The 23047-nt window shown below is 45.4% G+C and overlaps 1 protein-coding gene across 4 annotated transcripts in view; it reads right to left on the bottom strand.

Moving 5' to 3' along the window:
• The window catches only part of NEK10 (NIMA related kinase 10), a 177918-nt gene that overhangs the window by 63064 nt on the left and 91807 nt on the right, over window positions 1-23047 (bottom strand). For all 4 annotated transcript variants that reach the window (XM_031469795.2, XM_064496828.1, XM_031469796.2 and 1 more), the window contains exons 24-25: window positions 10514-10643; window positions 9924-9994 (exon numbers count right to left, since the gene is read on the bottom strand). In XM_031469795.2, coding sequence (XP_031325655.2) covers window positions 9924-9994; window positions 10514-10643 — 201 coding nt within the window. The remainder of the gene's footprint in view (window positions 1-9923; window positions 9995-10513; window positions 10644-23047) is intronic.

The raw sequence follows: 23047 nt of genomic DNA, 5'->3' as shown, positions 1-23047 counted from the left end.
TTTGCCGTTTCAATTATGGTATGTCTGGGTGTGGGTCTCTTTGTGTTTGCTTATTTGGGACCCTCTGTGCTTCCTGGATGTCTGTTTCCTTCTTCAGCATCAGGGAGTTTCCAGTCATCATTACATCAGATACATTTTCGACCCCTTTCTCTCTCTCCTCTTCTTCTGGGATGCCTATAATTTGAATGTTAGTATGCACGATGTCCTAGAGGTCCCTTAAACTACTCTCCTTTTTAAAAATTTGGTGGTTGTTTTGTTTTGTTTTTGCTGTTCTGATAGGGTGGTTTCCATTACTGTACCTCCCACATCACTAATACGTTCTCCCGTGTCACCTAATCTGCGGTTAATTCCCTCCACGGTATTTTTCATTTCAGTTATTTTATTCTTTAGCTCTGTTGGGTCCTTTTTTCTGTTTTCCAGTTCCTTCTTAAAGTTCTCACTGTGTTTATTTATTCTTTTCCCAAGTTCAGTTAGCATTCTCTTACCATTGCTTTGAACTCTTTATCAGGTAAATGATTTATCTGGGTCATTAGGATGTTTTTTCAGGGTGTATCCTTGTTATTTCTTTTGAAACATATTCTCCTCTTCTCATTTTGTTTAACTTTCTGTGTCTCTCTGAATTTAGGAGAAACAGTTACCTGCTCTGGTCTTGCAGGCGCGCCTTGTGTGGGAGCATCCCTGTGCAACTGCGTGTGCTCAGGGGCCTTGGCGGGAGCTGGATCTGACAGCAGCACCGGCCGCATCTTCTCCCACGTGTGCTGGCGGCCGCCACCCTGCTGGGAGGTAGGGGTGGAGCCGGAGGGGCCAGAGCCAGAGCCAGGGCCAAGCTGGGGCTTCTCTGCCCAGTGGCTGTCACTGCCCTGTCAAAGGAGGGATCAGGGCCACAGGGGCTGGAGCAGGAGCCCTGAGGGAGCTGGGTTTCTCCCAGGGGTGCTGGCGGTCTCCGCCTCGGTGGGGGTGTGGGCTCAGGGCCTGAGGCCCGGGGGCTGCACTTCTGTGCTGGTGTCACTGTGTCCCCGGTGCGCTCGCGCGGCTAGAGGCTGGGCGTGACGGGAGGGGCAGTGCCGCGCTGCCCAGCTGACTGTGCTCCCTCCCACGGGTGTGCAGTGACACGCGCCGGCGGTGGCTGCCTGCGCCCCGGCCAGAGGCAGGGCTGGGGTCCAAGCCGGCTCCGTCCCCTCCAGGCGTGCACACTGTCGTGGGCGGTGGCCGCCTCTGCCTCAGTGGCGAGCAGTGCCGGAGCCGGAGGGGCTGGAGCTGGGGGCCGGTGGGGGGCGGGGGGATGCAGCAGTCCTGGCGGGCCGGCCAGAGCCCCCGGCAGTTCTCAGCCTGCTGCCGCCTCACTGAGGCTGGGAGAGAGCCGGTCCGGGCCCTTCAAGAGCAGAGTCTCAGTTTCTTACAGCCCCCTGGTGAGCCTCACTGGTTTTCACACCGGCTGAGGGGTCTCTCTTCCCGGTGTCGGCCCCCAGGGCTGGGGTGCCCAGTGCGGAGCCTGGACCCCTCGCTCCCCAGGGAGACGCTGAGCCCATGATGTCCCCTCCTCTTCTGCGTGTGGGTCCCAACCAGGTCCCTTCCCCCTTCCTGCCAGACTCCATGTGGACCTTTCTTCACAGCCCTGGCTGCAGGGGAGCTGTTCTGCGGGTCCCCAGGCTGATGGCAGTGAGAGTCCCTCTGTGTGTAGTTGTAGTTGGGATGCGTTCATGAGGGGAGGGGAGCCAGTGTCCTCCGAATCTGTCACCTTGATCTCTCTCTCCTTTTCTTGAGTTTATTAACCATGAGTACAATGCACACGTTCTAATCAAATTTTTTTAACATTTTTTATTGAGTTATAATCATTTTACAATGTTGTGTCAAATTCCAGTGTAGAGCACAATTTTTCAGTTATACATGAACATACATATATTCATTGTCACATTTTTTTTTCGCTGTGAGCTACCACAAGATCTTGTATATATTTCCCTGTGTGATACAGCATAATCTTGTTTATCTGTTCTACATATGCCCGTCAGTATCTACAAATTTTGAAATCCCAGTCTGTCCCTTCCCACCCCCCACTCCCTGTATTCTATGTCTATAAGTCTCTTTCTGTTTTGCATTTATGTTTTTTTTTTTAAGATTCCACATATGAGAGATCTCATGTGGTATTTTTTTTTTTTCTCTTTCTGGTTTACTTCATTTAGAATGGCATTCTCCCGGAGCATCCATGTTCCTGCAAGTGGCATTAAGTTGTTTTTTGTCTGAATAGTATTCCACTGTATAAATATACCACCTCTTCATTATCCAGTCCTCTGTCGATGGACATTTAGGCTGTCTCCATGTCTTGGCTATTGTAAATAGTGCTGCTATGAACATTGGGGTGCAGATGTCATTTTGAAGTAGGGTTCCTTCTGGATATATGCCCAGGAGTGAGATTCCTGGGTCATATGGTAAGTATATTCCTAGCCTTTTGAGGAATCTCCATACTGTTTTCCACAGTGGCTGCACCAAACTGCATTTCCACCAGCAGTGTAGGAGGGTTCCCTTTTCTCCACAGCCTCTCCAGCATTTGTCATTTGTGGACTTTTGAATGATGGCCATTCTGACTGGTGTGAGGTGATACCTCATTGAAGTTTTGATTTGCATTTCTCTGATAATTAGTGATACTGAGCATTTTTTCATCTGCCTATTGAGCATTTGTAATTCTTCCTTAGAGAATTGCTTGTTTAGGTCTTCCACCCATTTTTGGATTGCGTTGTTTATTTTTTTCTTATTAAGTCATATGAGCTGTTTATATATTCTGGAGATCAAGCCTTTGTCGGTTTCATCGTTTGTGAAAATCTTCTCCCATTCTGTAGGTTGTTGTTTTGTTTTGCTTATGGTTTCCTTTGCTGTGCAGAAGCTTGTAAATTTCATTAGGTCCCATTTATTTATTCTTGCTTTTGTTTCTATTGCTTGAATAGACTGTTCTAATAGAACATTTTTGAGATGTATGTCAGATAATGTTTTGCCTATATTTTCTTCAAGGAGGTTTATTGTATCTTGTCTTATGTTTAAGTCTTTGATCCATTTTGAGTTGATTTTTGTATATGGTGTAAGGGAGTGTCCTAGCTTCATTGTTTTACATGCTGCTGTCCAGTTTTCCCAACACCATTTGCTGAAGAGACTGTCTTTATTCCATTGCATATTCTTGCCTCCTTTGTCGAAGATTAGTTGACCAAAAGTTTGTGGGTTCATGTCTGGGCTCTCTATTCTGTTCCATTGGTCCGTATGTCTGGTTTTGTACCAATACCATGCTGTCTTGATGACTGTAGCTCTATTGTCTGAAGTCTGGGAGAGTTATTCCTCCAGCCTCTTTCTTTCTCTTCAGTAATGCTTTGGCAATTCTAGGTCTTTGATGGTTCCATATGAAATTTATTATGATTTTTTCTAGTTCTGTGAAATATGTCCTGGGTAATTTGATAGGGATTGCATTAAATCTGTAGATTGCCTTGGGCGGGGTGACCATTTTAACAATATTGAGTCTTCCAATCCAGGAGCATGAGATATATCCTTCCATTTTTTTAAGTCTTCGTTAATTTCCTTCATCAATGGTTTATAGTTTTCTGTGTATATTCTTTCACCTCCTTGGTTAGATTTATTCCTAGGTATTTTATTACTTTGGGTGCTATTTTAAAGGGGATTGTTTCTTTACTTTCTTTTTCTGTTGATTCATCATTAATATAAAGAAATGCAACTGATTTTTGTACGTTAATCTTGTAACCTGCTACCTTGCTGAATTCAAGTCATTACTTCATCATTCCATGCTTTATCTTCGTGCTACTTGTTCTGAGGTTCCAAGAAGGTGGGCTTGCACAACGGTTATCACAGGCACTTATACCTCTGCTGAATTCTTACCTAACAAAGTTCAGTCTCTGCAATTATTATACACATAACAAGGCAAGAGATTGAGGAGACAGAGGCAGCTACATAATTCGGGGGTGCATAAGATAAACTGTTGGGCCCCAGGATGGAGTGGAGAAGTCAATCACCCTTCCCACAGTCCAGCATCCGAACTGCTGGTAGACAAGAGACCCCCACGAGGTTGCAACCTCCATGCCAACAGGAAGCAACTGGCACAGCCCTCCCGTGCTGACACATCCAATGCCCACACTGGGCAGAGGGCAGCAGCGATGGGACAGGGAGAGGGAGATGGAGCTGGAGGCCAGGCGGAGGCCTGGGAGGGCTGTGAGCAGATGGCTGAGAGTCTAAGCCGAGTGCAGGGAGCTGGCCAGACCACACATGAGCTAGGGTCCAAGCCCCCAGCTTGTAAGTTCCTCCCCCATCAGACTTCACTTCCCACATATTCACACATTCAAAGACAATCCTACTAAGAATTTCGAGTATTCAAGCTTCTTACTTTTTTGCTCATAATCTCAAGATAAGCTAAGTGTTGAACTTCACTTTCTAATTAAATCAGGTACCTCATCTACCTTCACTTATGGGCAAAGGAGATTAAAGCTGATAAAAAAAGAAAAAAAAAAAAGCTGATAAAAATGCCTGGCTGCGCAAGTGTTGCTCATGAATACCACGTGAGCAAAAAGCCCAGCATGTAAGCCTTCATCAGTGCAGGTATTCTCAAGTCTTAGTCCATGGGTAATTTAAACTGATTCGTGGTCATATCAGTTGAATTATCATCTGAGCTTTATTTTTTTTAATAAAAGGAAACGTAAGCTAGTGTTACACATTATGCAGTTACACATTATAGTAAATGGGAACCAGAACGACCTCTGTTCTGGCATTCAGTCATCTCCTCCCCTCCCAAAGTCACTCCCTTCCTGTGTTTGCAGTCACTGGCATCGGAAAAGGCGCCACCCAGGAGATACAGGTTAGCTCACAGTTAGGCCTACAGGCTGTGAGTCAGAGAGCTGGGGGTTAAATCTCAGCTCCCCCTTTATTCACTCTGATCTTGGGGAAGATTTAGCTTCTACGTCTCAGACTGCCTATCGGTAAAATAGGATAATCGTAGCATCTACCACATCAAGCTGGTATGGTGATTAAATGAAGCCATCTCTGTAAAGTGCTGGCACGCTGTAAACGCTCAGTAAGTTAAAAAGAAAATACACAATTTCCTTTCTCTTCCATCCCCTCCCTCACTGAACCCACACCAGCTTCGGTGGCTTCTACCTCCTCAGTGTTTCTGGGATCCGGGTCCTTCCCTCTGATCCTACAGCTATGGCCTATTTCGTCACTCGCTTGGACCACTGACACCATCTGCTAGATGACACACACATCTCTTGTCCACCTCTGACTCATAACGTAAACTGCCACCAGAAGAATACTCCAAAACTGACCACCGTACTCCTCTGCTCAGAACTCCTCAGCAGCCCCTCAGGGCCCAAGAGGACAAAAAGAAAATTCCTGGCATGCCATCCCAGCCCCTCTTCAGCTGGCCTGACCTCCCTCCACAGCCTCAGCCCCGCTTCGCCCCACTAGCAACACGCCGAATGCTCCTCCCCGTTCTTTGCCGACCAGCCTAGCACCGCCCTGTGCGCCCGCCTCTGCTTGAATTTGCGTTTTGCTGATTGTATCTATTCTTTCCCAAACCACATGCCGAATCTGCTCATCCCTCTCTTCCAAGCCTCATCAGGAAGGCTTCTTGGACCATCTTCAGACAGGCTTACTGTCCCCCTTTCATGTTCTCATTGTCTGTCTATATTTAACTCCTTAAAACTACTACAATCATTGTATAGTTTGGTCTGTTTCACCACCAGAAACTGGAAACTTCTGGAGAGGAAGGGCCTGTCTCCTTCACCGTGGTCCTCCCAGCGTGTATAATGGAATCTGGGTCCTGTTGGGTACTCAGCAAGTGAATGAATGAATGAACAAATGAACGAACCAATGAGTGAGCATCTAAGAATTTACCCGTCCCTAACCTAAAATATTTGGGCACAGCGTTTTGGAATCTCAGGGGCATCTCCTACCGGAAGGTCCAGTTCAGCCTCATTGTTCTGAAATGCCTCCCTGCTTGGATATTTCAGAGGAATTCTGAGGAGCAACCGAATGCTTTAATGATGCTCTAATCAAATAAAGTGTCACGTTCTAAAAAAAAATCTGGGATGTTCCACTCACCCTACCCACTTTGTCTCCACTCTGTGGTGAGAGACCAGGTGGAAATAACGTTTAACTGTAAACATTTCATGTTCTAAGAAACAAAGAGTTGAGGGGAGGGTGAAAATGTAAAGACCCACGTGTCCTTAGAACGAGCTGAAGGCATTCACTGCCTTGTCATTATGATTGCCTTTGACACAAAGCACCAGACGGCTTATGCAACCAGGCGTAGAAAGAGAAAACTTAGGCAACTGGGATATTTTGTGCATAAAAGGAAATGTTCTTCCTTTTTAAAAAGTAAACAGACAACATTCTCATAACAGTGGACTGGAAGGCGAAAACAGCAATGCTGGTGTTGGATAGAGCAACAAAATGTATTTTCTGCCCCAGACTCTTCTGGGGTACCAAGTTACTCTCCCAATTTAAAAGCCTGCTAAGAAACTAAGAAAACGGGAAATTGAATTTGTTCCCTAGTTCTTTTTAAACTTAAGTTTTAAAGACTACAAATCCAAAGCAATTGGAGTATGTGACTGCATGCAACTCACAATGGATTTTGGTTGTATGTCAAATTTTCTAAAGATAAAATTTGGGATATGAACCCAGGCACTGAGTCTTGAACAACTTTCAGTGAACACTACATCTGTCACAGGCTGAATGCTGCAATCTGAATTTGTAGTCAGTCATAAAATTTCAGGCTCAGTTCCTACTAATTATGGGCATCTTAAATATTTTGAATTAGAAGTGTACTCAAAACATTTACTGCGTTGTCCCCTACTGGTGATCGTCCATCCTCTTAAACAGCCTGGTTGACAGGGGACTCACCACCCACCCGGCAGCCTGCTCCGCTGTGGAACCTCTAATTCTGACACACACTTCCTAACGGTGAGCTAACCCTGGCCTCCCCAGAACTTCCACTCCATGGGCTTGGTGCCATTTGCTGAAGTTCCACATCATAAATCCAGTTGTTTTCATATTCTCAGTGTCATTCCATTTTCCCAGTTAACTGAAGTATTTTTTCATCCTCGTATAACTGTACTCCAACACTTGTTGACTCAACTTTCAGCACACAGCGAAACAACCCCACTTCTCTCCATCAACACCACCACCAGTCCAGTCAAAGCCGCCGTCACCACTCAGCACACAGGTGGACCTGCTTTTCCCTCCCTTCTCACACCCTCCGCTCTATTCCCTAGAGATCAGCCAGGATGGTCCTTGCTGAAGAATAAACCTTCACTATGTCTCAACCCGTTAATAGCCCTTCAGTCCACTCCTCAGTGCTGGAGACAAAAATTCAAAGCCTTCGACGTGGCCTACAGCATCTAGTCAACCCTGGCCCCTGGCAGCCTCCCAGACCCACTCGCTGTCTGTTTTCTCCTTTGCTTGATGTGCTGCATCTCCAGTTTCTTCCAGTTCTTCAGACCAACAAGCTGTCTCGCTGAGGAAAGCCTTCAGAGACGCGGGTCCGTGAAATGCTTTCTCCGTTCCGCTCACTGAGAGTTAGTGAATGTCTGGGTCTCAGATTATATGCCCTTTCTTCAGAGAAACTTTCCCCGATCCCCAGACTAGACCAAGTCCTTCTGTAATCTCATTTCCCCCTTTACCATCCTTCATCAAATACATCTTAATTTTTATATGCTTCATTCCATAAATAATATTATTAATAATGCCAATACCTAATTTTATGGAGGACTTACTACGTGCTGGGTACTGTGCTAAGAGCATCAGAAGCCCGATCTTATTCCGGCTTCAAAGCAAGCCCGTGAGTGGTTACTACTGCTACCCATGCATGACAGACGGGAAGAGTGGGGCTCGGGAAGGTTAAGGTGAGCGGACGAGGGGATTAGAATCCACTTCATTCTAGAACCTACTGAGGTTCTTCAGCTTTTCATGATAATGCTGGGATCTAATGCTGACTCTGCTACTAAGAGGCGTGGACACCAACAGCCAAGGGGACGATCAGGAACAAGCGATGGCCCTGTCTGCCCAGTGCCACAAGGTCAGAACAAGGTCTCTGTACCTTTTCTCTGCACTACTGTCCCCTAGTCTTCCTGGCACTCAAATACCTAAGAAAAGGAGAGCTTCAATGAGTCAGTTTGGTTCTCCTGTCTTGACATCTCTGGAGACTTCTTGAATTTTTAAGGCATTTCCCAGAAAGCAAATAGCAGAGAACAGCAGACGAGCAGTTTAAATACGTTTGTCTGGATTCATTAGCAACAGGGCAGATCTGGTAAACATGGAATTCAGATGATTTAGAAAGGGATGTGAGCTCACTGGCCAGGACATTAACAATGAGAACTGCCAACACTGCTCCAGATTCTCCGTGGCCACGCTCTGTGCTAAGTGATTTGCACGTGTTACTTCGTATAATCATCACACCAGCCTGATGAGGTTGGTACTGTTGTGATCCCCACTTTATCAGATGAGGAAACAGGTGCAGAAAAAATAGTCAGACTGTTTGCTCAGAGTCCACAGTTAGTGAAACTCGGCCACTGCTGGGCCTGAGGTGCTTAGGACGTAGGGCAGTGTTGTGCTGAGCAAGGAAGGATTCAAGATACAATCCTACGACCATATGAGGAGTATCCTTTATGACTGAACAATGGGCTGGGAGGGGAAGCCAGAGGGAAGGGGCGCAGCCATGGCAGCATGTCTATTCCATTCCATCAGAGACGGCGCTGAGCGAGGACAGACACAGAACTGAGTCTGAAGGGAACTGGCCAGGGGGACGGATGAAGATTCTATCTGAGGCGACCCTCGGATTTCTATTACAATAATAAGGATCTGACTCGGCTTGATGGGGCAGAGTAATACTCTGGGGCCAACTTAAGAACAGAAGATGGTCCAGAAATAACAGTCAGGCAGATAAAGGTCACTTATGCATACAACCAGCCAATTGTTAAGCGTCTGCTTTGCACTGGGCATCGCTCTGGGTACTGAACAGCTGTAAAGTAAGCTTAAAAAGCCCCTACTTTTGTGGAGTTTTCCTTTTGGTGGGGAAGAGAGACAACAAAGAAACAAGGCCACAGGCACAGGTATTATGTTAGGGGTGGTGGGGGCCGTGAACTCTGTAAAGCGGGCAAGTGCTGGGAGGCTGGGGGGCATCAGGGCGCCCCGGTAACACAGAGCTCCAATCTCAGCAGTGACCCAGAGGAAGGGAGGGCCTCTGCCACGCGTGTATCAGAGGGAAGAGAATGGGGTCGGGGGGGGAAGGGGGGAGAGACGGGCCAGAGGCAGGGTGCTTGCTGGGACGAGCAGGGGCTCTCTGTGGCTGGGGCGGAGGGGGCAGAGAACAAGGGCGAGGTCAGCTGGGACAAGCCCTGTGGGGACAGAACTTTGAGACTCCAAAGGGATAAGGACTTTCATTACACTCCTCCTACCTGGCTAGCTGGAGCACTTCTTTCTGACTTTCTTTGAGAAATTATTATATAACATTACCAACTTAAAAATAGGAATGAAGAAAATGCTTGTAATTTTATCGTCTGACGTGGCCTTTTTTAGTTTCCTGTGTTCTTGTCCAGCCTTTTTTCACATCTACACCTATTTTTATGTCTTTTCTGATAGTTATAAACAGTTGCACATTTTGTTTGTTTTCCTAAGCTTCAGGTCGCACTTGTTTCACAGGCTGATACAAAGTCTTCTGAATCATCAATCTAACGGTCGCACGGTATGTCAAGTCAATGTCCTATGTCTTCCTGGACACTTGGGTGACTTCCAAATGGTCCCCGTGACAGGTGATGCACAAACGCTTTTCTAGGCTTGGGTTCTCTGGGATCCCTTCCTCTTTGTGAATATTTACATAGTGACTTTGTGAGGTATTTCTTGGTAATTCCGACAGGTTCGAGGTTGTGAGACAAAATTACCTGCTGATGGTGGTGGTCACCTTTTCAGAGTAGACGCCTTCCGGCACTGGTTCATACACCGCCTCCACGATCTGCCAAACAGAGGAGAGTGACGGACGTAAAGGACCCACGGTGCCTCTAGGGGGTGGTCCTTGGCCACAAAACTAGAGTTACTCAACAAGCATCATAACCTCGTGCACACATTTTCATCAGAAACAAAACAGAAAAATTCATATAAATTGAAGAGTTTCTGAGCAAAAAATTGTATTTTTCAAGCTGACTTAAAGTTAACCTCACGTTCATAATGATGTGCAGGATAATATAATATGGTGGGTTGAGGGCAGTCCAAACCACAATCAAGAATAAAAGCAACGTGGTAAATTTATTTTGATAATTTTCTAGGATAAATTTAAGACAATTATAGGGGAATATGGGCCACAGCACAAGATGCAGATTTGGAAGAAACAAAAAATAAACTGGGTCACGCAGCTAATAAAACAGTGCCTCTTTTAATCGACAGTTGTATTCAAATCACAAAGGTTCTATCTGAGAAGAAAAGGAATGGTGGATTTGGCAACATGAGACCCTGCCTCTCTCCCGAGGTTGCTTACCTTTGTAGCCAGGGAGAGCATGTTGGTGCTGTAGAAGGGAGGGTTCAGAGTCGCCATCTGATAAAGGATGCAGCCTGCCGCCCAGACGTCCACCTTCTCCCCATACGGCTCACTCTTCAGCACCTCGGGGCTGCATGAAAATGACGATGTTCATGAACAGTGAAAAAGGAAGAAGTCAGCACGGGAAAAAAGTTCCATTTTCAAGCTATAGTTGGAGACGCAAAAAAAAAAAAAAAAAAAACTCTGGCTCACTAATTCAAGTAACATTAAAAAGTGTTTGTGAATACTCTCAGGCTTGGTGAGCTGAGCAGCACAACTAAGCAATTTTACTTTAAGCCACAAATAACAATGAACTGCATAAACACCTCTCAGAGAGTGATGGAAATGCTAGCTATCCTGATTGTGGTGATGGTTTCATAGGTGTAGACATCTGTCAAAATTCATCAAGCTGTACATCTGAAATATGTATAGTTTACTGTACAGGAATCATAAAGTTGTTTAAAAAAAAAATAGATGAGAGATTGGAATCCTCATACACTGCTGATGGGAATGTAAAATGGTGCAGCCTATTGGAAAACAGTTAGGCAGTTCTTAAAAAGTTGAAGACAGAGTTACCATATTAAGGGATACAGCTTCAGGCCAAATCCTGTGTGTGATCTTTCGGGTCCAACCACGGGCTTTGCCTGGCAGACCTCCTGGGAGGAAACTGCCCTCCCCACGCCAGACGTGGCACACCGCCAGTGTCCCACAGGTCCCGGAGGGAGTTGCGGTAACGAACCCGGCTTCCCTGCCAACCCCAGTCAGCCATGTGCAAGGTCACGGCTGCACTCCCAGACCAGGCGCCTCCGATCGGTGCCCGGAGGCCTTGGCTGGGCCACCCGCTGGAGCCTGGGCTGAGACCACCTTGTAAGGGTCTGGCTGAGGCAGACCGTTCAACTGCTGGTGACACTTCTGCGTGCTGTTAATGAATGGTTACGCACATTACAGAAGCATGAAAACCTGGACAGAAAGGGTATACGTCAACTTCAGGGTAGTGATCACCTCTGGGGAGGAAGAGGAAATAGAATGGGGAGGGGTCTTCAATTGAATGAATACATAGCATAACTTCTTCAAAACATTTTTCCTAAGTAAATATAATATAGCTAGAATATATTGAAACCAGTGTGTATAAATGGATGTTTATTAACTAATGAAATATTTCACAATAAAAAAGAATTAAAACAACAAAATAATGGTTAGGGATAGGTGGCAGAATTATATGAGATTCTAAATTCTTGATACATTTATATATTTTTCAAATTCTTCCAACCGTCATGAATTTATTTCATAATGATAAACAACACATGTTATTTTTTCAAAAATCTATCATGGTCAGTAAATTTACTTAAGCAGAGAGCTTGAAAAAACAAACCAGTATTAAAAATCTCATTTTGGAGTAAAAACCCTAAACAAGTGTTTTTACTAGGCCAGTGCTGAGAAACTTTTTTTTTAATGCAAGTCAATATTTAAAGGCAAAATTTAGATATATCCAAATTATAAGGGCTAGTTAGGAACTGAAATGCAAATAAATTACAGTTTAATAGTTATTCCTGTCAATGTCCTTTTGAAAACATGACTTTAAATAAATCTGGATTCTCTGAATGTGTTTATTCAATCTTTTCCTATAAATTACTGTGTAGAGCTACAGCTAATAACAGATTTTTTAAAAGAGCTGGAATATCTAATTCAATAGTTTTCAAAAATATTCTAGAATTCTCTTCATATTAAATAAAGTGTAAAAGCCCACTCACTGTTTAGATGAGATCGAAACAAAGGCACTTTGTTTGAAGCAGGGGTCCTGATTTCTTGCTTGCTTCACAGATACATGCCCTCTCTCTCCTCTTTACCTCTCCCCATCAGTGGCTTCTTCTGCTCTGGACACCAGCATCCTCAGCTCTGCTGGCCTCTCACCATCACCCTCATTCTCACAGTCCACAGCACACTTCTCCACGAACTGCTGCTGGCTCTACCTGTGACTGCTTGTCGCCTCCCCCTACCCCGAAGCCCTTACCACTCCCCCAGAACCACTCCTGGTAATCACTGCCTATCTGCAGATCTAAGGCGTGTCCTTTGGTCCTTTCCACCGAGTCATGAAATCATCCCGTGAAAGTGACAATTCTCAATGCTTGGCCCTTCTGCATACAGGATGCTGTGACCTAGGAAAAGCACTGTGCTCCTCCTCGGACACTTTCTCGTGTCTTGTCTGACTCTAGTTTCTCTTGGTTCTCTTTCTCCTCCCTCCTCTTTGCCTGCTCCTCCCAAACCTCCCCAGGGCTTGCTCCCTCTGAGTCTGCCCCTGAAGCGCTGTGGCCCCTCAAGGTCTGGCTCAGCTCTTGTCTGCTTCACAGCCAGTCCCACCTAGACGCCCATGAACCTCTCTCCCCTGGGGCTCCCACAACATATTTGGGTTGCTTACTGGACATGACAGCCTTGCTGCCTCAAAAACAACCCAAATGTTATGGAGATGCTGCTGTGGGTTGAACTGGGCCCCATAATATATGTTGAAGTCCTTAATCCTGATACCTATGAACGTGACCTCATTTGGAAATAGGGTCTTTGCAGATGTAATCGGGTTAAGACGAGTTCATACTTGATTGAGGTGGGCCCTAATCCAGATGACTAGTGTCTTAATGAGAAGAGGAAACAGAGCCATAGACGTGCGGGGAAAATACCGTATGGTGATGGAGACAGAGATGAGAGGGATGTACCTGCATGTCCATTCCCGATCTGTCCTGGTCCACCTGCCTCCTGGACGCCCCCCAGCTTATCCAGTGGAGAGCCCTGTTTCCTAACAAGGACAGCTGTCTGGCTCCCTGGGGTGAATTCTGGATTCCCTCTTGGCAGCCCTGATGAAAGCTCCAGCAGCTTCTGCACCCAGGTGGAGGCCACCTGCTCTACAGGGTGACTCTGGCCATAGGTGACCCTGCCCCACAACACTGCCAGGAGGGTTGGGGAACACAACCCGGAAATATGGAGAAGTTAGGGCCTACGGACAAACTCTGACCAATGAGAAACAGAGATGAATTCTTCCCCCTTCTTTCCCCCAGTGGACTCTTCTAACGCACAGAGGTGCCTTAAGATCCACCCAGAGACATCCCCCTTGACCAAGCAACTGCTTGTTTCTAACTGAAGCTGTGGCCAGCTTGGCAACACACCACACTGTATTATGACCCCCCTTCCCTTCGGTGTTTCTCAATTTATCTCACTCTCAATGCCCTGGGACCACCACCTCCCACAAAAGGGCTAGCATTTATGCTCCATTTTCTGTGGAACTCAGGATAAGACAAGTTATTTAACTTCCTTCTGTCCCATTTAACAGATGGGACAATGACAGTCCTTCTCATATGACGCTGAAAGTATTATGTCAGAGAATGCCTCGTGCTCAGAAAATGCTACTTGTTAAAATTAACAATAAATACAAAGAGAGCCATCAGCATTTCTGCATTTCCCTCCCACTGTGGTTGGGAAGGAGGGAATTGGAGAATGTGTGTATTCCTGATGTATCTTCTTTTCTTTCATCCTTTTTGTAATTAAAAGCTATTACTACTGCACCTTATCCCACAGAGGCATGGAAGCTCATTTATGCAGAAAAGGCACTTATTAAATGCCGTTAGGAGACTCACAGGGTTTCTGGGAGGACCCAAGAGCCAGCCTTGGGGGCTTTTCAGTGAGAACGTCTCCCCGGCACAGCCTTCACCACTGACAGTGGACAGCAGACACCAGGACCCCAATACCACTGTCTTCCACCACCACCCTTGCCCTGCCTCCAAACTGGACTCCGCCCAGCGCATACTCTCTCCCATTCACCACCTGCAGATCCAAGTCTTGCTGAGGCCACATGGTAGCCACTTGGTACAGCTGCAAGGGCAGCTAAAAGAACACTTTTCTTTCTGGTGCCTTCTTTAACGAGAGGATATTCAAAAAGTAGGAAACTTCCCAAATACAGAAAAGGCATTCAAAGGTCTTCAGGACAGCCAAAAATATGACAAATGTCCGCTCCATAGCTGTTTGAGGATTCATCCCAAATCAAATCAAATAAGGTTCCAAAGGAAAAAGAAAGAACAAGAAAAGGGAGGGCTGGAAAAACAATCTACCTACTGAGGGAATTCCTGCAAAGTGTATCTCGTGTCCAGGTAATCTGTGATGCTTAGGGCCTTGGGGGGGGGGGGGGGAGCTCACGCTGTTTTGTGAGCTGCTGCTGGGGCCACCATAGCACTGGGGTTCCCCAGGCAAAGCAGGGTAAGTGCTTATACTCGGGGTCGCCTATTTCTAGCCCTTAGACAACTTGACATTGTAATTAGAACTCAAAGTGAACATGAACAAATTCTACTCAAGCCTAGTATTATTCATCAATCCTTAGGCAGAAATCTTGGACAATTACCCGGTCAACAAGTAGATGTAATACTCAGATGACAGAGTTTCTTATTCTTAGAAGAAAAGATACGTGATAGATTGAAAACGAAAATATTTGAAGCAAGAAAACGAATCACTTCTATTAAGTATATCCATCCATTGTCCCACCAATTACAATTACAGGCTACTTCCTCTCCTATGTTACTCATATTGGTGTCCCTTGAACAACACAGGGCTTAGGAGTACAGCCCTCTGCACAGTCCAAAATCCGTATTTAATTTATAGTCAGTCCTCAGTACCCGCAGGTCCGCACACTGGGGCTCAACCAACCAGGTCGGCAGTACTGGGGTATTATGCATGGAGTGAATAAAACCCGACTTTAAGTGGACTCACACAGCTCAGACCCGTGTTGTGTTCAAGGGTCAGCTGTATGTGAACGAAGTCACCAAGAATTTAAGTTTTCCTTTGAAGTTTATAGACTACCTCTCACATTTTGAAGACTTATTAGTTTTTTAGAGCCCTTTAAGTTTACAGCAACACTGAGAGGAAGCTATGGAGATTTTCCGTATACCCCCTTCCCCTCCACAGCCCCTTTCTCTTTTATTCTCGTTAATGCGAGGCTCAAATCAGCCCACCCCTGGATTATCACAGAAGCCTTCCTCCCTTAAGTGCCTTCACATGTTCAGTCACTGAGCAACTGTTTACTGAGCACCTACTATGTGCCAAGTCCTCTCTTCCAGACAGTTTTGCTATGAAAGAACAGAGAAAAGTGGGTTAGTAGCTGGAAAAGAAAGAGAAGAATGTGTGTTTGTTTTTTAAGACAGGGACAAACAGCAGTATGCGGGTCGATAGGCAGGCATGAGTCAGTGGAGGTGGAAAAACTAGTGATGCAGCAGGGGACTGGCCTCCACGAGGACTGCGGGAGCGCACGTCATGCAGGGCCAAGGGTGCAGGTGGGACGGGGGGAAGGGAGCAGGGCACGATCACTAAAGGAATGACACAGCCATTGAGGACACGACGAACACTGGCCAGAACCAACCGGGCCCAAGACGGTGGAAGATTTGACTCTGAGTGAACTTGAGCCTCATAAGACGCTCACTGTACTACATTAACATGCTAAATGACACTCCCACAGGTGCCATGACAGTTCCGAGGGTGCCCGAAGGCCAAAAGGTGGGCAGTGGCCCAATCCCTGGAAATCCACCCACCCTTTCCCCCAAATAGTTGGACTAATCCTCCCACATGTTAGCCTATGAAACTACCCAGCCTATAAAAACTAACCACCCCATACCCGGGGGCGGCCTCTCTGGCCTTCTGAGACGGCCCACACTCTGTGTACGGAGTGTGCATCTCCCTGAATAAAGCTACGTTCGCTCTCCTGTGGCTCGCTCTTGAATTCTCTCCTGGACGAAGCCAAGGACCCTCACTCGGCGGCCTGTCCCAGGGACTCGCCCGAGACTTGGGGCGTGACCATCCTCTTGCACCCCCTTCTCCTGGAGCACAGGGAGCTGGGAAGACATGGAAGCAAAGCTTGTGGAAGTGCCCCTCTGATGGCTCCTAGTTTCTCAGGGAAGCGGGGAGCAGAGTCGCTGGTGTCAAGTCGGAGTTCAAACTCTTGCTGTTAACCCAAACCTTACTCAAACACCTCCTCTACACAAGCCTCCGCACACACTGATCCCCCATTTCACTAATCTCTTGACGCCCCTTCAACGACCTGTGTCCTTCACCGGGCTTGCCCTGCTGTACCCCACCGCGGGGCAGCAGAGGGGGTCGTGATAAACACTGGATTCCACCAAAACGTGTTAATTACGAAGGAAAGATGTTGCGGCTGCATCAGCAAACAAAGGATGCTGTGGCCATCAAGCCATCAGCCACTACCACTGCCCTCCCACCCCACGGGAGCCCTGAGGGAGGGGGGCAAACAGGTTGCCACTGCCAAGCCCTCAGCCACTGCACCAGCCCCAACAGTGCCCCCCGAGGGGAGGCAGGATGGGAAAGAACCGGACACTGGCCCTAGACGGCTGCGGCGCACGTCAAAGGAACGACTTCAGCGAGCCCAGGCTCCTTCGTCTTCCCATACCGAGAAAGCGCTGAGCTCCTTAATTTGAGGTGTCTGGTTTGCTTTAACTAACAGTCATCTTTTGACGTCCCCGCTACCTGGTCTTTGCTGCAAAAACCCCCATGGACCCTGACTCCCCCTAAACTCTTTTGAGCAGATCCTCAGAGCTGTCTTAGAGGCTGTCTCCTGGGCTAAAGTCCTCAGTTTTTGTCTGCCGAATAAAACATAATTGTCAGCTTTTAGGTTGTGCGTCTTTTTTTAGTCAACAGTACAAAACTTGAAAATATACATCACTAAGTGATACCCATAGCTAAGGAAATACAATAATTTTACTCATATAACAAGCGCATACACAGAGGACACTGAACGTCACCATATATCAGATTATCTCCAGTGTCCTTGGTCTTGATGCCATATGGGCTTTAGACTAAAAGGTGGCTGCCAGTTCTCCTTCCTGCCCCTCCTTGTTACTCGAACGTGACCTTAATGAGTTTCCGATCTGTGTACTTTCCCTCTGACATGAGAAATCACACCTAGGAAAAGTCCTTCCTGACTTTGAGGGCCAAAAAAAAAAAAAGTGAAATTAGAAAACCTGACTCAATTAGTGGTACTTTCAGTACCACAGTGGTACTTTGATCAAAAGGGAAAAATGTAAAACTTAATATACAAAAGCCACAATTAAATACAGCTGAGCGATCACAAGGGGGCGCTCTCACACCCTGTGAGGACAGCAGAGCCCAACAGGAGGAAGAAAGACTTCTCCTCCTTCCCGGCAAGGACTCAGCCCATGAAACACCGTGGGCTCTGTTTACCGCAGCCCTCCCACCTTCCTTTCCGCTCTGTAAAAGCCTTCTCCTTCCCTTGGCATGCTGGGACTAGCACGTGACCCACCATGCTTGTGGACCCAAAAGTGCAATTCTCTGCTGATCCAGAATAAACTCATCTTTAATGCAGAAATATCTGGCAGTCTATTTTAGGTCAACAGAATACACTGCTTTTGTAATAAAGAAACAATAGAAGAAAACTTTAATCAATACGTTTTTTAAAAAGAATATGAAAAGGAATATATACATATACATATATATGTATAACGGAATCACTACGTTGTACACCAGAAACTAACACATTGCAAATAGACTATACTTCAATCAAAAAAAAAAAAAAAGCAAAACAACACACAAGTTTTGAAATTTTCCAAGATAAGGGGTTTTGTTGGGGTTTTTTTGTTTATCTCTATTCACCATCCTTGAATCTCTAGTTAATTTTTAGTCCATGAAGCCTGCCCAATTTGACAATATTTTCAGATATTCTATTTCGAATAGGGTCATTACATATATATGTGTATGTGTGTGTGTGTTTGTGTGTATATATATATGTGTGTGTATATATATATATATATATATAGTAATTGACTTTTTACTTACCATATTGGAGATATGCTTCTAGGTCAACAATTACTCTACCACCACTTAATATTATGTACCTAAACAACCTAACCAGCCCCATTTCACTGTACAATAGCTACAATAGCTGAGAATGAATTAAATAAAATACCAAATAAACAGGGAAACAAAAGGAAAAAATTTTAAATATGTTAAAATGTTTATACAAACAAAAACCAATGTAAAAATTCCTGAAAATTACCAGTAAATTTTTTAAAAATCAGTGAAGAAAAAGTTTCATTTATAGTAATTCCTTTATTTTGATCATATTATCACCACAGCCAATTCATTCTACATTACCTGAAGCCCAACTGATGTAGGGAATGCCAGGGTTTGAGGGGAGGGGAGTCACAGGAAGGAGGAATAGAAGAGAAGGAAAACAGGAAAATCCTTGGAAGGGTGTCTAGAATTTTACATGCTTCATCAGTCTTGAAGGAAAAATAAATATTTGAGTCAAAAATGCTGCACTGAGACTGCACTATAAAAAAGGAACTGAGATTCCTCCTTATCAGATTAACTCATACAACCTTCCTAGACATGGAAGGTTTTGAATGAACATACTCTTTCATGGAATATCTATATGTCTGATTTAAAGGGTTAGAAGTATGAATAAATAGGAAACAGATTTAGAAGAAAAGACTGAAAAGAATCTTTCACTATATGAAGAATTATTAAATTATTAAATGGTAAGTACTGACGAGGTGTGTCGCACGGCCACTAAAACCCGAAAAGAATTTCGAGTCATGAGAAAAGAACTTCAACTTGGCATAAGAACACTTTGGCTTTTGTCTTTCTGGGTACAGAAATTTTCACAGTCACAAAAAGAAAAGAAATTATAAATCACCTTCCTCAAAGGCTGTTTTCCCCTTAACCTGTCATGAAGATGGTGAAAAATAAAAGAGATAAGCATTTACCAGTTCTTGGCTTCAAGAAAAGGCACACATTACATGGTCTTTTTCAGGTTTCTCTAATTCTAATGCTTTATGGATTCTACTAAGCAGCCGATAATGGGGACCAGTTAAATATAAACACACTGAGGAGCCTGGGCAATTAAACAAATGGATAATGGGAGGTGGGATCGAGACGAAGGATTCGGAGGACACTGGCTCCCCTCCCCTCACGAACACATCCAAACTACAACTACACAGAGGGACTCTCACTGCCATCAGCCTGGGGACCTGCAGAACAGCTCCCCTGCAGCCAGGGCTGTGAAGAAAGGTTCACATGGAGTCTGGCAGGAAGGGGGAAGGGACCTGGTCAGACCCGCACGCAGAAGAGGAGGGGACATCATGGGCTCAGCGTCTCCCTGGGGAGCGAGGGGTCCAGGCTCCGCACGGGGCACCCCAGCCCTGGGGGCCGACACCGGGAAGAGAGACCCCTCAGCCGGTGTGAAAACCAGTGAGGCTCACCAGGGGGCTGTAAGAAACTGAGACTCTGCTCTTGAAGGGCCCGGACCGGCTCTCTCCCAGCCTCAGTGAGGCGGCAGCAGGCTGAGAACTGCCGGGGGCTCTGGCCGGCCCGCCAGGACTGCTGCATCCCCCCGCCCCCCACCGGCCCCCAGCTCCAGCCCCTCCGGCTCCGGCACTGCTCGCCACTGAGGCAGAGGCGGCCACCGCCCACGACAGTGTGCACGCCTGGAGGGGACGGAGCCGGCTTGGACCCCAGCCCTGCCTCTGGCCGGGGCGCAGGCAGCCACCGCCGGCGCGTGTCACTGCACACCCGTGGGAGGGAGCACAGTCAGCTGGGCAGCGCGGCACTGCCCCTCCCGTCACGCCCAGCCTCTAGCCGCGCGAGCGCACCGGGGACACAGTGACACCAGCACAGAAGTGCAGCCCCCGGGCCTCAGGCCCTGAGCCCACACCCCCACCGAGGCGGAGACCGCCAGCACCCCTGGGAGAAACCCAGTTCCCTCAGGGCTCCTGCTCCAGCCCCTGCGGCCCTGATCCCTCCTTTGACAGGGCAGTGACAGCCACTGGGCAGAGAAGCCCCAGCTTGGCCCTGGCTCTGGCTCTGGCCCCTCCGGCTCCACCCCTACCTCCCACCAGGGTGGCGGCCGCCAGCACACGTGGGAGAAGATGCGGCCGGTGCTGCTGTCAGATCCAGCTCCCGCCAAGGCCCCTGAGCACACGCAGTTGCACAGGGATGCTCCCACACAAGGCGCGCCTGCAAGACCAGAGCAGGTAACTGTTTCTCCTAAATTCAGAGAGACACAGAAAGTTAAACAAAATGAGAAGAGGAGAATATGTTTCAAAAGAAATAACAAGGATACACCCTGAAAAAACATCCTAATGACCCAGATAAATCATTTACCTGATAAAGAGTTCAAAGCAATGGTAAGAGAATGCTAACTGAACTTGGGAAAAGAATAAATAAACACAGTGAGAACTTTAAGAAGGAACTGGAAAACAGAAAAAAGGACCCAACAGAGCTAAAGAATAAAATAACTGAAATGAAAAATACCGTGGAGGGAATTAACCGCAGATTAGGTGACACGGGAGAACGTATTAGTGATGTGGGAGGTACAGTAATGGAAACCACCCTATCAGAACAGCAAAAACAAAACAAAACAACCACCAAATTTTTAAAAAGGAGAGTAGTTTAAGGGACCTCTAGGACATCGTGCATACTAACATTCAAATTATAGGCATCCCAGAAGAAGAGGAGAGAAAGGGGTCGAAAATGTATCTGATGAAATGATAACTGGAAACTTCCTGATGCTGAAGAAGGAAACAGACATCCAGGAAGCACAGAGGGTCCCAAACAAGCAAACACAAAGAGACCCACACCCAGACATACCATAATTGAAATGGCAAAAGTGAAAGAGAGACTTCTAAAGGCGGCAAGAGGAAAACAAAGAGTCAGTTACAGGGAATCCGCCTAAGACTGTCAGCTGATTTTTCTGCAGAAACATCGCAGGCCAGAAGAGGGCGGCATGATATGTTTAAAATGCTGAAAGGGGGGAAAAGCCCTGCAAAGTTAATACTCTACCCAGCAAGGCTGTTATGCGCAACTGAAGGAGAGATAGAGGTTGTCAGACCAAAGCTAGAAGAGTTCATGACTACTAAACAGACCTTATGAGAAATATTAATGGATATTCTTTAAGTGAAAAAGAAAAGGCTACAATAAGAATGAAGAAAGTAGAAGGGAAAAATCCCACTGGTAAAGGCTGCAGATCAACTATTAAATAACCTAATACATAGGTTAAAATATTAAAAGACAAAAAGTGTAAAATCAAAATATAACTACAATAAATAATTAAGTGATAGACACGATGATTTTAAATATGACATGAAAAACACAAATTTGGGGAGGGAGAGTACAAAATGTAGAGCTTTTAGACTGTTTTTGATTTTAAATGACTATCAGTTTAAAATAAGTAGATATAGTTTACAGGTCAATAAAAATGAACTCCATGGTAACCACAAATCAAAACCTACAATAGAAACACAAATAGAGAGGAAAGAATAGAAACTTAAAACTAATGAAAGTTATCAAAATACAACATAAGAGACTAAGAGAAGACGAAAAAACAGAGAAGAACTACAGAAACATCAGAAGACAATTAACAAAATGGGAAGAAGTACATAATTATCAATAATCACTTGGACTAAATGCTCCATTCCAAGTACACAGGATGGCTGATTGGATAAAAAACAAGACCTTTATATGATGCCTACAAGAAACTCACTTCAGAGCTAAAGACACACGCAGAGTGAAAGAGAGAGGATGAAAAAAGATATTCCATGCAAATGGAAACAAAAAGAAAGCTGTGCAGCAATACTCATATCAGACAAAGGAGACTTTAAAAATTTTTTTAAAGTCTGTAATAAAGGACAAAGAAGGTCATTACATAATGAGAAAGGATCAACACAAGAAGAGAACAGAACTTGCATAACATGTATGCACCTAGTACAGGAGCACCTAAATGTATAAGCAAGTGCTAACGGACATTAAGGTAGAAAACGACACTAATACATTAATAGCAGGGGACTTTAACACCCCACTTATGTCAAGGGACAGATCATCCAGACAGAAAGTCAGTAAGGAAACACTGGCCTTACATGACACATTAGATCAGCTGGACTTAATATATATCCACAGGACACTGCACCCAAAAAAGGCAGAATACACATTCTTTTCAAGTGCACATAGAATGTGCTCCAGGATAGATAACATGCTAGCCTGCAAAACAAGCCTCAACAAATTTAAGTGTTTGGAAATCATGTAAAGCATTTTTCTAACCACAGTGATATGAAACTAGAAATCAATTACAGGAGGAAAGTAGGAAAAACAAGCATGTGGTGACTAAACAACATGCTTCTGAAAAAAACCAAAAACCAAAATACAATGGGTCAATGAAGAATTCAAAGAGAAAATAAGAAAACAAATGAAACAAATGAAAATAAAAACACAACTTTCCAACATCTCTGGGAAGCAACAAAAGCAGTTCTCAGAGGGAAGTCTATAACAATACAGGCCCTACATCAAGAAATAAGAAAAATTTCAAGTATTAACAGCCTAATCTTAGCAAAAGAAGAACTAAGTCCAAAGTCAGCAAAAGAAAGGACTTAAAAAGATCAAAATGGAAATAAAATTGAGACCTAAAAAAAAAAAAATCCAAATAAGAAACAAAGGGCTAAT

The sequence above is a fragment of the Camelus dromedarius genome, chromosome 17 (assembly GCF_036321535.1).
Source record: "Camelus dromedarius isolate mCamDro1 chromosome 17, mCamDro1.pat, whole genome shotgun sequence".
NCBI classification, from domain to species: Eukaryota; Metazoa; Chordata; class Mammalia; order Artiodactyla; family Camelidae; genus Camelus; species Camelus dromedarius.
The sequence above is the reverse complement of the archived record's forward strand: the minus strand, read 5'-3'. Positions and strand labels throughout refer to the sequence as shown.